General features: G+C 48.8%; 1 protein-coding gene across 1 annotated transcript; it reads left to right on the top strand.

The window, feature by feature from the left end:
• Positions 1–452: 452 nt before the first annotated feature.
• On the top strand, positions 453–12521 carry PCMTD2 (protein-L-isoaspartate (D-aspartate) O-methyltransferase domain containing 2). Its single transcript, XM_067012923.1, is given in 6 exon segments — positions 453–482; positions 485–539; positions 542–753; positions 5704–5813; positions 6968–7083; positions 9808–12521. Coding segments are annotated over 6 exon segments (903 nt in total). The 3' UTR covers positions 10188–12521.
• Positions 12522–14053: the final 1532 nt, after the last annotated feature.

Below are 14053 nucleotides of genomic sequence, written 5' to 3'. Positions count from 1 at the left end.
CGCATGCCGCAACTAAGGCCCGACCAAAAAAAAAAAAAAGAGAGATAGATGTATATTCAAGATGATTTTAATCCTAAATGCTGCTTGACTTTCTAGAATGATGACTTTTAGTAAAGTTTTGAATTCGTACTTTAATGATGTTTTTAAGTCGTCAACTGTGTTTTAGGTATTGCATGTTCATTTGTATTCAGTCGATACTATAAATTACAAACTTATTTTTGGATGGATATAATTGAATTTCAAATTTAACTTTTTTTTGTTTTGAATCTGGCATTCTTGGGAGTGGAGGGGGGTGGGTGTTGACTAAATATATTCCATCTGTATTACTTTCAGAATTCAGAATCTGAAATTGGTATGTGTTTAGAACTTCTATTGCTCTGCTCTAACCCTTAGTATGAATTGCTCTTTTAAACATTTTCAAGCGGCCGCTTTCCGTGGGCGTGGTCTCGAAGATGGGAGGCGGTGCGAGTGCCGGTGAGGACGAACCGACGGGCTGAGAGACAGCTTGAAGGAGGCGCGGCACCTCCGCTCTGAGCTGGTGGGCGGGCCTTCCGGGCTGTGGACCGCGCGGACTGTTGTCTCGAAGGGTTTAAGGAGAACGCGTAGAAAGACTTGGCGTGGAAGCACGGTAACATCCACCTCTCCGCTCCGTGCATCTACTCGGAGGTGATGGAGGCCCTGGACCTGCAGCCTCGCCTTTCCCTCCCGAACCTGGGCAGCGGCACCGGCTACCTCAGCTCCATGGCGGGGCTCATCCTGGCTGAGTCTGGCTCTGTCCCACGTGTAGGAGGGAGAGCCTGCCGGCAGCATGGCCTTCTGTGGGGACTGAGTCGTAACTGCCCTCGGCCTTCCTGGCTGTGGTGGTGTCACACGGTCCCTGGGTGGGGGGTGATTGTATTAATCGAGAAACCCCCATAAGGAACAGAAGGGTCCTTCTGCAGCTTTCCTGTCCCCCCAGCCTGCACCTCCAACATCTGATGGGCACACCCTCCTTTTGGACAGTGGAGGACCTCAAGATTGTATAAATCTGGACCTTACGGTCATTTCTCGATTAATACACTCAGCCTGCCCTCTCACGGTCTCTAGACTGGGGATAGTTAACTTTCAAGTCCCCTGGAAGTTAAAGTTCTTCCAAGCAGTTTCTGTTTTTGTTGTTTTAATACCAAAAAAGTTAATACTTGTAAGTTGTTTATTTTTAAGTATATTCCAGGGATGGGAAGGATTTCACAAGTTATCTCATTTGAAGCCATTTAGCCTGTTTTCCCAGGTTTGCTAAATATCAAAGCTTTCGGCTTAAGTATCTTAACATCGTCACCAAGTCAGTGTAAGATTCCGAATATTGGCGATTTCAAGTAATAACGGCTTTAAAGTCATGTTTAAATCATTAGCGGTCCATCCCAACATTGTTTCTTTGTGGTTGATACAGGCACTTAAGAAAATCTTAGCAGTAACAGTTGCTTTTTGGGGATATGGAATGAAACTTTTGGTTTCTTTGTAAGTTCATATACTTTAGAATTTGCTGAAGTTTTGAGATTCTGATCGTCTGACTCCAGGCTATAAACTGCTACCCTCAGATTATTAAATGTGAAGTTTTTTTTTTCTTTTAAGCTAAATGCTTTTTGAACTTAACTTGCCTTGGATTGAAACTGCTTTGCAAAGGGAGCCCGGGTTATTCATCGTCTGGAATTAGTGAATTGTAATTCCCTCTGTTGGAGCTGAAAAATTGGAGGAGCTAAGGATAAGGTGGTCAGGTTATCAAACTGATTAGATTAGCAATGCTACTGAAAAGAAATGAAATGCTCAGGAAAAGATGACTTAAAGTAAACCTCAGTTGACCTGCTGTGCTTGATGTTGTGTAGAAGTTATAAAGAAATGGCTTACAATTGATGTTGTTGTTTGTCTTTTCTGAGTCCCCTCTTTCTTGGGAATTTCACTGGATATTAGGGGAGGAGAGTTCTGAAGGAAGGAAAGCTGTGTTTTCGGCCGCAGTGGACACTGCGTGCTGCTTTGATGTATTTGAAGGAGGTAACTTGAGAGTTTGTGTTCACGGGTAGACGTCTTGGATGTGCAGGGAGAGAGCTGCGCGCACTGGGCCCTTTTCCCTGTCTGGATGCTGTGTATCCGGGGCCCCCCTGTCTGGTCCGTTCAGCTGGGGCGGTTCTCCGTGCAGATCGCTGCAGAGGTGGACACCTTGCCGACCTCCCCCAGCACCTCGGCAGGTGTGAGGCCCGGAGTGATTGCTCGGACTTGGGGGCTCTTGTCCTCCGGCCGCAGCCTGTCTGCCGCGTTCCTGAGCGCATCCTATGGCTCCACCCCTTTGCTGAGGGCGCTCCCTTCTCGAGGTTCCAGTTGGCGGTGGGGAGGATGCAGCACTTGTCAGCTTAACCTGAAAGTGTCGTGTGGTGTCGTGTGAAGCCCTGCCTGGGGGGCCTCGTGGGACTAGTCTCAGTGTTGTGTCTTTGGTGCCCCTGCCCCTGTACGCCCTCCCCTTTCAGTTATCTTCTTATTGGGGGGGTTCAGGGGATGTGTGTTTCTACTCTGGTGTGAAGCTTCTTGAAAATAGGAAGTGTGTCCTCAGTAAGTGTCCAACAAAGGTGAGGGGCTGATGAGAACATGATGAGCGGGGAAAAAAGGCAAGTTTTCTTGGTCTCTGGCAAGTGACCAGGAGAGCAGTGGGGTGGAAATGGGATAATGTGGCTGTGATATAAATGCTGGAAACGTGACGTCTCAAGTGGGCTGTGGGTTTTTTTCTATAACTATGATTATTCTTTTTTTAATGATATTTTTAAAATTTATTTTTGGTTGTGTTGGGTCTCCATTGCACGCGGGCTTTCTCTAGTTCTGGCGAGCGGGGGCTACTCTGTTGAGGTGTGCGGGCTTCTCACTGCGGTGGCTTCTCTTGTTGTGGAGCACGGGCTCTACGTGAGTGGACTTCATTAGTTGTGGCTTGCGGGCTCTAGAGCGCAGGCTCAGTAGTTGTGGCGCACGGGCCTAGTTGCTCCGCGGCATGTGGGATCTTCCCGGACCAGGGCTTGAACCTGAGTCCCCCGCACTGGCGGCAGGCGGGTTCTTAACCACTGCACCACCTGGGACGCCCGTAGGCTGTGGTTTGTTTGTTTGTTTGTTTGTTTGTTTGTTTGCTGTACACGGACCTCTCACTGTTGTGGCCTCTCCCATTGCGGAGCACAGGCTCCGGATGTGCAGGCTCAGCGGCCACGGCTCATGGGCCCAGCTGCTCCGCAGCATGTGGGATCTTCCCGGACCGGGGCACGAACCCGTGTCCCCCGCACTGGCAGGCGGACTCTCAACCACTGCACCACCAGGGAAGCCCCGTAGGCTGTGTTTTGATGAGAGGGTGTTTTAGCAGCAGCTCTGTGTGTGACTGGCCGGTGTTGAGAAAGGGGAGCTCGTGAGTCATCCAGCAGAGGCAGGGAGGCCCGGGCCTGGGGCCAGGCTGCTGCACCAGGAAGGGGCCAGATGAGCCAAGTGGCAGAATGCCAAGCTGTGGACGCACAGGTGGTCGCGTTGGTCAGCATGTCTGTTGGACTCTGTAGGGTTGGATGCTGCACTGTGACTGTATATGGGTGTCTTTTATTTATTTATTTATTTATTTTTTTTTTTTTATTTTTTTTTTTTTTGTGGTACGCGGGCCTCCCACTGTTGCGGCCTCTCCCATTGCGGAGCGCAGGCTCCGGACGCGCAGGCTCAGCGGCCATGGCTCACGGGCCCAGCCGCTCCGCGGCACATGGGATCCTCCCGGACCGGGGCACGAACCCGCGTCCCCTGCATCGGCAGGCGGACTCTCAACCACTGCGCCACCAGGGAAGCCCTATTTATTTTTTTTATAAGATTTTTTGGATGTGGACCATTTTTAAAGTCTTTATTGAACTTGTTACAGAATTGCTTCTGTTTCATGTTTTGGTTTCTTGGCCACGAGGCGTGTGGGATCTTAGCTCCCCAACTAGGGATCGAACCCGCACCCCCTGCGTTGAAAGGCGAAGTCTTAACCACTGGACCGCCAGAGAAGCCCCTGTATGTCTTTTAAATAAAGCCCTATGTGCCCTGTTCATTTTCACATGCAGCTGTTTTAAAATTGGGGTGTAACGTACCCGTAGTAAAGTAACAAGTGTGAAGCGTGGAACGTGGTGAGGTTTTACGTCCACCTCCGTGTAAGCGTCACCCAGAATGAGATGCAGCGTAGAGTCTGCGCCCCAGAGGTTCTCATGGCCGCCACCCCATAGCAGGGCCCCACCCCTCCAGAAGGGGGAGGGTGCTCACCTTCGTCACACACACCAGCGTCACCGGTTTTGCCCTTCATACGAATGTTTTTATTTTAATTTAACTCAATTCAATTTATTTTATTTTTTAATTTCTTTTTTGCGTCTTTTAAAAAATTGATTTTTGGCTGCATTGGGTCTTCGCTACTGCGCGACAGCCCTCCCCCCCTGTGGCGAGCGGGGGCCGCTCCTCGTTGCGGTGCGCAGGCCTCTCGCTGCGGTGGCCTGTCCTGCTGCGGAGCACGGGCTCCAGGCGTGCGGGCCCCAGCAGTTGCGGCAGGCGGGCTCAGCACCCGTGGCTCGTGGGCTCCAGAGCACAGGCACAGCAGCCGTGGCTCACGGGCCCAGCCGCTCCGCTGCATGTGGGATCCTCCCGGACCGGGGCTCGAACCCGTGTCCCCTGCACTGGCAGGCGGACTCCCAACCACTGCGCCACCAGGGAAGCCCTATTTTTATTTTTTAAAAATGTTTGGCTGCATTGGGTCTTCGTTGTTGCACGTGGCTTCCTCTAGTTGCGGCGAGCGGGGGTTACTCTTCAATGCGGTGCGTGGGCTTCTCATTGCGGTGGCTTCTCTTGTTGCGGAGCACGGGCTCTAGGCGCCTGGGCTTCAGTAGTTGTGGCACGCGGGCTCAGTAGTTGTGGCTCGTGGGCTCTAGAGCTCAGGCTCAGTAGTTGTGGTGCACGGGCTTAGTTGCTCTTCGACACGTGGGATCTTCCCAGACCAGGGCTCGAACCCGTGTCGCGTGCGTTAGCAGGTGGATTCTTAGCCACTGCGCCACCAGGGAAGTCCGACCTTCATACAAATGGATTCTTACAACACAGAGATTTAATGAAGCTGTTTGTGTCAATAGTTTTCACCGAGATTTAACCCAGAGGCATTTGTATGTGGAGGAAGCACTTTCATCAAGTGGGTTCCTAACTTTTCTCACAGCTTTATTTCCAGTTACTGATAAATTTCTTTTGATTAAAAAAAGTTTCATTTTGATTTTGGAATTATAGTTTTATTTTGATGATGATTAAAACCTATTTTGTGAGAATTAAACAGCACACCTGAGTGTTTGGGGAGAACTTCGATGGAAAACAGGCCTGTGTCCACTTTCATTTGCAAGTACATGTTTCTTCTTTAATTCATTAGTGGCACTTGGAACTCTTGGTTACAGGCCTTGGCTTTTTTGCATTTTCAAATGATTCCTTAGAGGTTTGAGGACAGGGAGGTCCAGGCTTTAGGAAGCTGTGAGAAAGAGTATTGATGATGTGGTGAGCGGAGGCCAGCCTGCATATTTAACTATTGGGTTGGGTGATTTAGGCCCAATAACGTGTATTTCTGTAATTATACATGCCAAGTCATATGTGCTGTAGTCTGTGAAACAGAAATAAGGAGTAGGGGTTCTCGCCCTAATTCTACATGTTCTCTTATCCTGAAACCTTTTAGGCCCCTTTGGTGTGAACCACGGGGTGGAACTCCATTCAGATGTGACAGAGTACGCGAAGCAGAAGCTGGACTTTTTCATCGGGACAAGTGACAGCTTCGACAAGTAAGATCAAATCTGTCTGTGGCTCTGGGTGTCAGTCATAACTTAAACTTTGGATTAAATGGAAAGAAATCAGTTTATTACTGTTCATGTTCCAGGAAACATGATTAAACTGTGGCAGGAGAGTCAGGGATATGTGTGTATCTGTTCTAATTATTCTTAAAATATTTTGTGTTTTTAGGGGCCTTAAGTTTGTTTTTTATTTATTGTTATTTTCTTTACAAATTATTTATTTATTTATGGCTGCGTTGGGTCTTCATTGCTGCACGCAGGCTTTCTCTAGTTGCGGCGAGCAGGGGCTACTCTTCGTTGCAGTGCACGGGCTTCTCATTGTGGTGGCTTCTCTTGTTGTGGAGTACGGGCTCTAGGTGCATGGCTTCAGAAGTTGTGGCACGTGGGCTCAGAAGTTGTGGCACGCGGGCTCAGTAGTTGTGGCTTGTGGGCTCTAGAGCGCAAGCTCAGTAGTTGTGGCGCACGGGCTTAGTTGCTCTGCGACATGTGGGATTCTCCCGGACCAGGGCTTGAACCCGTGTCCCCTGCATTGTCAGGCAGGTTCTTAACCACTGCACCACCAGGGCAGTCCACGTTTTTTAATTATGATACCTGAAGGTAATTTCTCACGAGTATAAGAGAACAAATAGAATGTTCATTTTTCCCAAGTTTCGTGTTTCCAATAGAGACCATTTTATCACCTCCTTGTTTGTAAAGTGGAATTGTTGCATTTGTCTTTATTTTATTTTATTATGATTATTTTTTTTGCGGTCGCGGGCCTCTCACTGTTGCGGCCTCCCCCGTTGCGGAGCACAGGCTCCGGATGCGCAGGCTCAGCGGCCACGGCTCACGGGCCCAGCCGCTCCACGGCACGTGGGACCCTCCCGGACCGGGGCACGAACCCGTGTCCCCTGCGTCGGCAGGCAGGCTGCCAACCACTGCGTCACCAGGGAAGCCCTCTCACTTACTTTTTAGATCTTTTTACTCTCGTTAGAATTTGAAGAGAAATAAAATTCATAAGAAACGTTTTCCTGTTAAGAGCACTTTCCCACCCATTGAAGCCTTTAAAGTTTTACAAGTGATTTAAAAAAATCACTCAAAAAATTGTACTCTACTTTTAGCCTCTTTTGGGTTATTTTAGGATGTTTTTGTGCTTGATATTCAAGGATGAAAAGGAACTCCCTAGAAAGAAAGAAAAGGGAAGAGAAGCATGCGCAGAGGCACATTGGCCGTGAGCTGGACGTCCCGGGTGTGTGGGGGACATACGCCAGCGACGTCCAGGGTTAGGGTTGGGGTTGGGGTTAGCAGCCTTTGGCTGCTCTGTGTTATTTGAAGCCACGGGATGGATGTCAAACCAAGGATTTATAGGCATAAGCGGAGAGGAGCTCGCCAGAGTGGGGGTCGTGGGAGCATGAGGTGGGCAGGTGGGTTAGACCCGAGTTTATCATGTAGGTGGTAGAGTCCGTCCCATGTTTTAAATAGAAGATGTGGGGACTTCCTGGTGGCGCAGTGGTTAAGAATCCGCCTGCCAGTGCAGGGGACACGGGTTCAACTCCTGGTCCGGGAAGATCCCACGTGCCACGGAGCAACTAAGCCCGTGCGCCACAACTACTGAGCCTGCGCCCTAGGGCCCGTGAGCCACAACTACTGAGCCCACGTGCCTAGAGCCCGTGCTCTGTAATAAGAGAAGCCACCGCGGTGAGAATCCTGCGCACCGCAATGAAGAGGAGCCCCCGCTCGCCGCAACTGGAGAAAGCCCGTGCGCAGCAGCGAAGACCCAACGCAGCCAAAGAATGAAAAACAACCCCCCCCAAAAAAAAAATTCTAAATAGAAGATGTGGCACCTCTGTATTCTGGATACCCTGGTGGTCAGGGGAGGGTGAATTTGTCAAATGTGTGCTCCATGAAAATCCCACTGGAATGGATCGGCAGGCACTGCCCGCGGGCGGGGAGGGCACCGCCTTCCGGAGCCCCTGCAGAGTTTCAGAAGGTGAGGTCACAGGTGGGATCTACGACAAGTGTCTTGATCTTGCCTGGGTAAGAATCATGGAGATGTGGAGGGTACCCCGAGATGTGGGTTTTGAGGCCAGGGCTTCACAGCAAACGTGGTGCAATGAACAATGTCGATGCTCTTTAGGGCTCCTGAAGTGAACTTGTAATTTTATCTCCCGGACCAGAGGTTCTTAGACGGGCAGAGTCATGTTGATGAGGGCGGTGCACATCGAGGCCGAGCGCCTGTGGCCGTGAGCCGCACAGGGGACGGGGTCGGTCGGCTCTCGGATGGACGGGCGGGTGACCAGGCTGCAGGCTGAGCTGGTCAGGAGGCCGCTGGGATTTTCCGGGCAAGAGATAAAGACTGATGCTAAGACACTGGGCTCTGCAGCGGCAGGGACTCAGGAGGCAGGTAGGGCCTTTCTGAGGAAGGATGTGGGCCTGAGGTGGCCGGCATGTTATGGAGGTGGGTCTGCAGGGGGCCCTGACCCTAGCAGGACTGGATTCGGACCCAGGGAGCCTTTGGCTGCCCTGTGTTATTTGAGGCCATGGGATGGATGTCAGACCAAGGACAAATAGGCATAAGCGGAGAGGAGGTTGCCAGGCTGGGTGGAAGAGGAGGAGGCCAGCGGATGAGGTGGCCCCCACTGATGGCACCTCGGGGTGAGCTGGAGAGGCCAGAGCTGGCCCTTGGGAGGCCTGAGAAGGGGGCAACAGCCAGTAGAGTGGCGGGGGAGGAACGCTGCCACGCGGTGGCACAGGACGCCGTGGTGGGGGTGTGAGGCGTGGGTGAGCGCAGGGCCCCGTGTCCTGGCAAAGGGGAAGAGGGTGCTGCGAGCACGGGGCGCCTTCGGGGCATTGGGCGCTGAGCAGCTTCTGCTCGGACCTCTGTGATTCTGGTGAGAGATGTGGGCAACAGAGGAGCCCTCTGGATAGTTTGGGTTGTTATTTTTTGGAGAAGTTAGCTTCAGGGGGGTAAGAAGTGATGCTGACTTTCAGTGTCACGTATTTAAACACATGACCCCTAATGATTCTCTTCCCCTCAGAAAAGCCCTTATACTGCCCTGTGTGTATGGCCTACACATTTGCCTAAATTGAGCTTTAATTGACAGATTTTATTTTTCCTTGATGTGCTTTGGGATTTTTGTTCTTAAAAATGTTTTGGAACTGCTTTTTCTCTACTTTAATAAAAAAGGAACAAATTCTTGGGCTTCCCTGGTGGCGCAGTGGTTGAGAGTCCGCCTGCCGATGCAGGGGACACGGGTTTGTGCCCCGGTCCGGGAGGATCCCACATGCCGCGGACCGGCTGGGCCCGTGAGCCATGGACGCTGCGCCTGCGCGTCCGGAGCCTGTGCTCCGCAACGGGAGAGGCCACAGCAGTGAGAGGCCCGCGTATCGCAAAAAAAAAAAAAAAAAAAAAAGAGGAACAAATTCTTAAATTTCTGAAATACTGTGAAAATATTAAAACAGATGAAAGAATTGTAGAGCCATGTGGTCCCTGTATTTCTACTGGATGAGACAATGCATCACTGAACACAGCAAATAGGGAAATGAAGCCGGTTGTCCAAGAACCAAACGCTGTAACCCTGGTTCTTATATATATTTTTTAATTTTTTTGCGGTACGCGGGCCTCTCACTGCCGTGGCCTCTCCCGTTGCGGAGCACAGGCTCCGGATGCGCAGGCGCAGCGGCCATGGCTCACGGGCCCAGCCGCTCCGCGGCACGTGGGATCCTCCCGGACCGGGGCACGAACCCGCGTCCCCTGCATCGGCGGGCGGATTCTCAACCACCGCGCCACCAGGGAAGCCCTGAAAATACTTTTTGAAAAATACCTTTTGAAAAATACCATGTGAATGCCAATTAGAGTATAATTAACATTTGCCTACAGCACTGTCCTGTTCTTGTAATGTGTTTGTAAATACGCCAGTAAATGAAAATGTGGTTAGAATTTGCTCAGGTGTCTAGACCTTGTGGTGTCACGAGGGTGAGGCTGACGGTCTCGTTCTCTGCACAGCACCCCTGGCGGTTCGCAGCCTCCGGGACCTGGCGCGCGTTGCCATCCGGGGCACCATTAAGAAGGTCATCCACCAGGAAGCTGTGAACTAAAACGGGAACGGACTGAAGAACTCTCCCAGGTTTAAACGAAGGAGAGTTCGCCGCCGCCGAATGGCAACGATCGTCTTTTTGGACAAAGAGCTGTTTACCAGTCGGGTCTCCAGCCCCTCTGATGACATCAGCTGCGGAGACCTGGTAGAGGAGCGGCAAGAAGTGGAGGTGATGGCGCCGCCGGACACCGCGCCAGGGCCCCTGGTGAGCTTCCTGCACGAGAAGGTCCTGGGCCTTCCTCTGCCAGGTCCCCTGAAGCATTCCGTGCTCTATTACAGAGAACGGTGAGTCTGCGGTCCGGGGGCCCTTCCTGGAGGGCTGCCCGCGGCAGGCGCCCTGGAGACGAAGGGGCTCCCGCTCCGCGTCTCGTCCTCTCGTCTGTCCTGACCGTCCTGTAGAGTTCTCATCCCGTGGTCTGATCTCTGTGAACACAGTTGCACAAACATATACGGTGCAAGGGAGAATGTTGTCTCAGAAGGGTGAGAGTCTCCTGGAGGAGCGGTCGGCTTCACACGCTCGGGAGATGCTGAGGTCTGCAAGTGGAGGTGGCCGGGAGACCGCTTCTTACACAGGGTACACGTGTCTGCGTCAGGAAGGAAAACTGAAGTTGCAATAACCTGTGTTTCTTATAAAAGGTGAGACGAAATGCTCAAGTTGGTAAGTGTATAAAGTCTATTCTGAGTGGGACATGCCTGTGTGCAAGTTTGAATTTTATGGTATCAACCTCTTAATTACTGGCACTGAGTAATTAAAAGATTTATTGAAAGATTAATTAAAAAGATTTAACTAAATCTTTTAGTTATCTGGAATGTGGATACTTGATTGAAAAGCTCTCTCTTACTTTAAGTAAATGAATTACATCTTACTTGAGTTGTCAATTGTAATTTTAAAAAAGAAAAATTGTGGTGGGGAGAGGAATGAACGTATCAAATTGCCAGATGTCTTTGTGGAACTGCAAAAGAATTCAAGGAATTTTTTTCTGACACCTTTTGTTACCTTTAAAAGAACCAACATTGAGTAATCCCCTCGAAGAAAGTCCTGAAGGATGAAACAAGTGTTGTGTGTAAGTAATGAGCTGCATCACTTTTGCCCCAGAGACAGAGAGTACTGTCGACTCAACTTTAAATACAGTGTCTAAGGCTCAGTCCTCAGAGCAGGTGGGAAGTACTGGCTGCAGGAAACGGACTGGGGATGATGTAGACGACCTGTGGGTTGTTTTTTTTTTGTTGTTGTTTTTTCAGTTGGCTATTTTTCTGTAATCACATTACGGTACTGATTCATAGATTTTATGTTTTATAATTCTGGAGAAAAATAGTTGTTAGTTTTGTAATTTTTCCTAAGAACAAACGTGTGTTCAGTACATGGCATTAGAACAGTTTCACTCAAGTTTGACTTGTGGAGTCCATCGTTTCCAGCGCTGTGTGTTGAGAGCTTCCTGTCTTATCAAGTCATGGGTCTAGAAGAAGAGGCCGTCCTTTTAGTTAGGTGGCAGGATGTTTACAAGTGACACTGCTTCTTCCAAAACATTGGTTCTTTTCAGCCTTTTCAGTTTTAACCAAAGGCTAGTATAAAATGTTAGCACTAAATCCCAAATCAGAGTGCTGATGGAGGATTAATCATCCAGATTTTATGATTAATTTTCTCTCGTAGCCTCTCAGGTGTTGCTGGATTTCAATGTCTTTGTGGTTTTACCAGCTTCGCCGATTTCTGGTTATTTTGTTTTGCCGTTTATGCTGTTTTTAAGTAACTGAGTCACTTTGTCGCAGAGCACTGTGTGTACGCACGGCAGGGGAAGCGTGTACATTGCCCTGAAGTGGTACAGTGAAGCCACTGTAAAGAAGGGTTTCTTCTGCGTTGTGTTTCTCTGCCTATGTAACTGAAAGTCAAGCCTCATTCTCTCAGAGAGAAAAGCATGAGTCACGTTTACTTGCTAAGGCTTCAGTTTGCAGTTCGTGTTGACGTTATTCTAATTGATTTGTAGAGACCTCTGCCACACGTGGGCATTTTTGGACATGATATCTGAAATAGTTTATATTAGGCGGCTTGACTAAATTTTTTTCTGTAATTGTATATGGATTTCCTTTTTTTCAACCCCATTTGCCTTTATGCTAGATTGTGCAAACTCTCTACGATGCGTAAGACATGTTTTCCCCTATATATGTTAAACCTTTTCTAACATTTTGTATTTACGTGTTGGTTTGTGACTTTTAAACCAGAATTTGGTTACAAAATACATATATAGATATTGAAAGTGATATATGTGAAATAATTTGGTATTGATCTATCTAATAAACATAAAGGAGAATCATCAGTGAGTTTCCCTGTGTGTCAGCATCTTTCTCCAGGGTCAGTCTGAGACACTACTTTCTGTGTTCAAACAGATGAAATATATATATATAGTCTGTGTTGTCTGCAAGCTCTATATTGTAGACCACATTCTAGACAATGGCTGACTTTTATGTTTTGATTAGTCTGTATTTTTATATGTCACTTTCGTCTTGACAGTAGTACAGCCATAGACATGTGCAAAACAAATAACAAATTTATAAATATTAAGTATATAATGTAGAAATCAGCTGTGTATTTAAAAATATTTTTGCCCATCTGGAACTTTCAGGGGATTAATGCAAGAAAAAAGAAACAAAGGTTTTTAATGAACTGATAGACAAGAGATACCAAGAAAGGTAGTTAAGACACTTTAGCCTTCTTGGCATTGCTTCTGTTTCCTGCGTGGAATTAAAATTCTTGGCTACATTTTTTTTTTCAAAAATGTTTTAAAATAAACTTTAAAAAATTAGAATCATGTGCTTTCTTTCACTGTTTGTATTATTGCTGAATTCTGTACCAGTCTAGCACACCTAGGGGAGGCATGATATGTGATTTAACACAGGAAGTTGGAATAGACAAAGTCTGGCTACATGAGAGCATAGGCGTCTGGAGAGAGTCTGGTTAGTTTTTTGGCACGATTACCCCATATCGTGAAAATGTTAAATAAAAGATGTTGGGTAATGGCATCATATCTTGTGGGGCAGCAGGGGGTGAGGATGAGGGTTCAGGGTTGGCGTTGGGGTCCGGCCAGGGCCAGGGTCAGGATTTAGTGTCAGGGTCAGAGGGTCGTGGTCCAGACTTAAAAGTATTGAGGTGCTATTGTAAATGAGCTTTTTTTTTTCTTTTTCATTTAAAATTCCAGTTTTTCCTCAACACCGTTGCTGATGGTTTTAATCCATCTGGGCTGCTATAACAAAACACCAGTTGGGTATTTTAGGTGGTTTATAAACAATAAAAGTGTATTTCTCACAGTTCTGGAGGCTGGAAGTCTGAGATCAGGGTTCCAGCACCGTTGGGTGAGGGTGCCTTTTCTGGTGGCAGAGTATATTACAGACAGCCCATGCTGCTTTTACCTCAACAGGCCGTTTTTCTGTAAGCACGTTAGAGCACAGTTTGGGGGTGGTGAGAGCAAAGCCAGGAGGCCGCTGTAGTCAGTAGCCCTGAGTGAGTGGTGGGAGGCGTGTGGCGGGCTCCGCAGGGACGGTTGTCTTCCGACGGCGAGCACAGAGCCCTTGTTTTCTGGACTTTGTCACATGGTTAATCCTAACCGTCTCTGGGAGTTATTTCAGCAGGATGTGTTTTATAGAAGCTTCCCTGCCTTAAGGCTTAGGGACTCACAGTGTTTGGAACCAGGCTCGTTTGTCATGCAGCAAGCCAAATGCTTAGATGCTGAGGTTGCAGGGCAGCCAAGTGATGATATCAAATCCACCTCCCCAGAGGCAAGGGGCTCGAGATACTTACGGGATAAGGAAGCAAGGTGGTCGTAGGTGTGGGGAAAGGAGATTGGAGGTAGGGAAGAGGGGAGGCATGAGTGTATCTGAGTTACCTGCTTCTTCATGCGACTTCAAGGGGTTGGAGTAGGGTTCAAATTTTTAGTCTGTTCTGATTCGAGCCTATAGTTAGAGTTAAAGGTGGTGCAGGATCATGGTCAGGTCAGAGGTTAGGGTTGGGGAGTAGTGTATGGTTCAGGGTGAAGAGGGTCGGGATTAAGGATGGAAATTCAGGTTCAGGGACTTACCTGGTGGCGCAGTGGTTGAGGATCCGCCTGCCGATGCAGGGGACACGGGTTCGAACCCTGGGCCGGGAAGATCCCACGTGCCGCGGAG

The sequence above is a fragment of the Kogia breviceps genome, chromosome 14 (assembly GCF_026419965.1).
Source record: "Kogia breviceps isolate mKogBre1 chromosome 14, mKogBre1 haplotype 1, whole genome shotgun sequence".
Lineage (NCBI taxonomy): Eukaryota > Metazoa > Chordata > Mammalia > Artiodactyla > Physeteridae > Kogia > Kogia breviceps.
The sequence above is the reverse complement of the archived record's forward strand: the minus strand, read 5'-3'. Positions and strand labels throughout refer to the sequence as shown.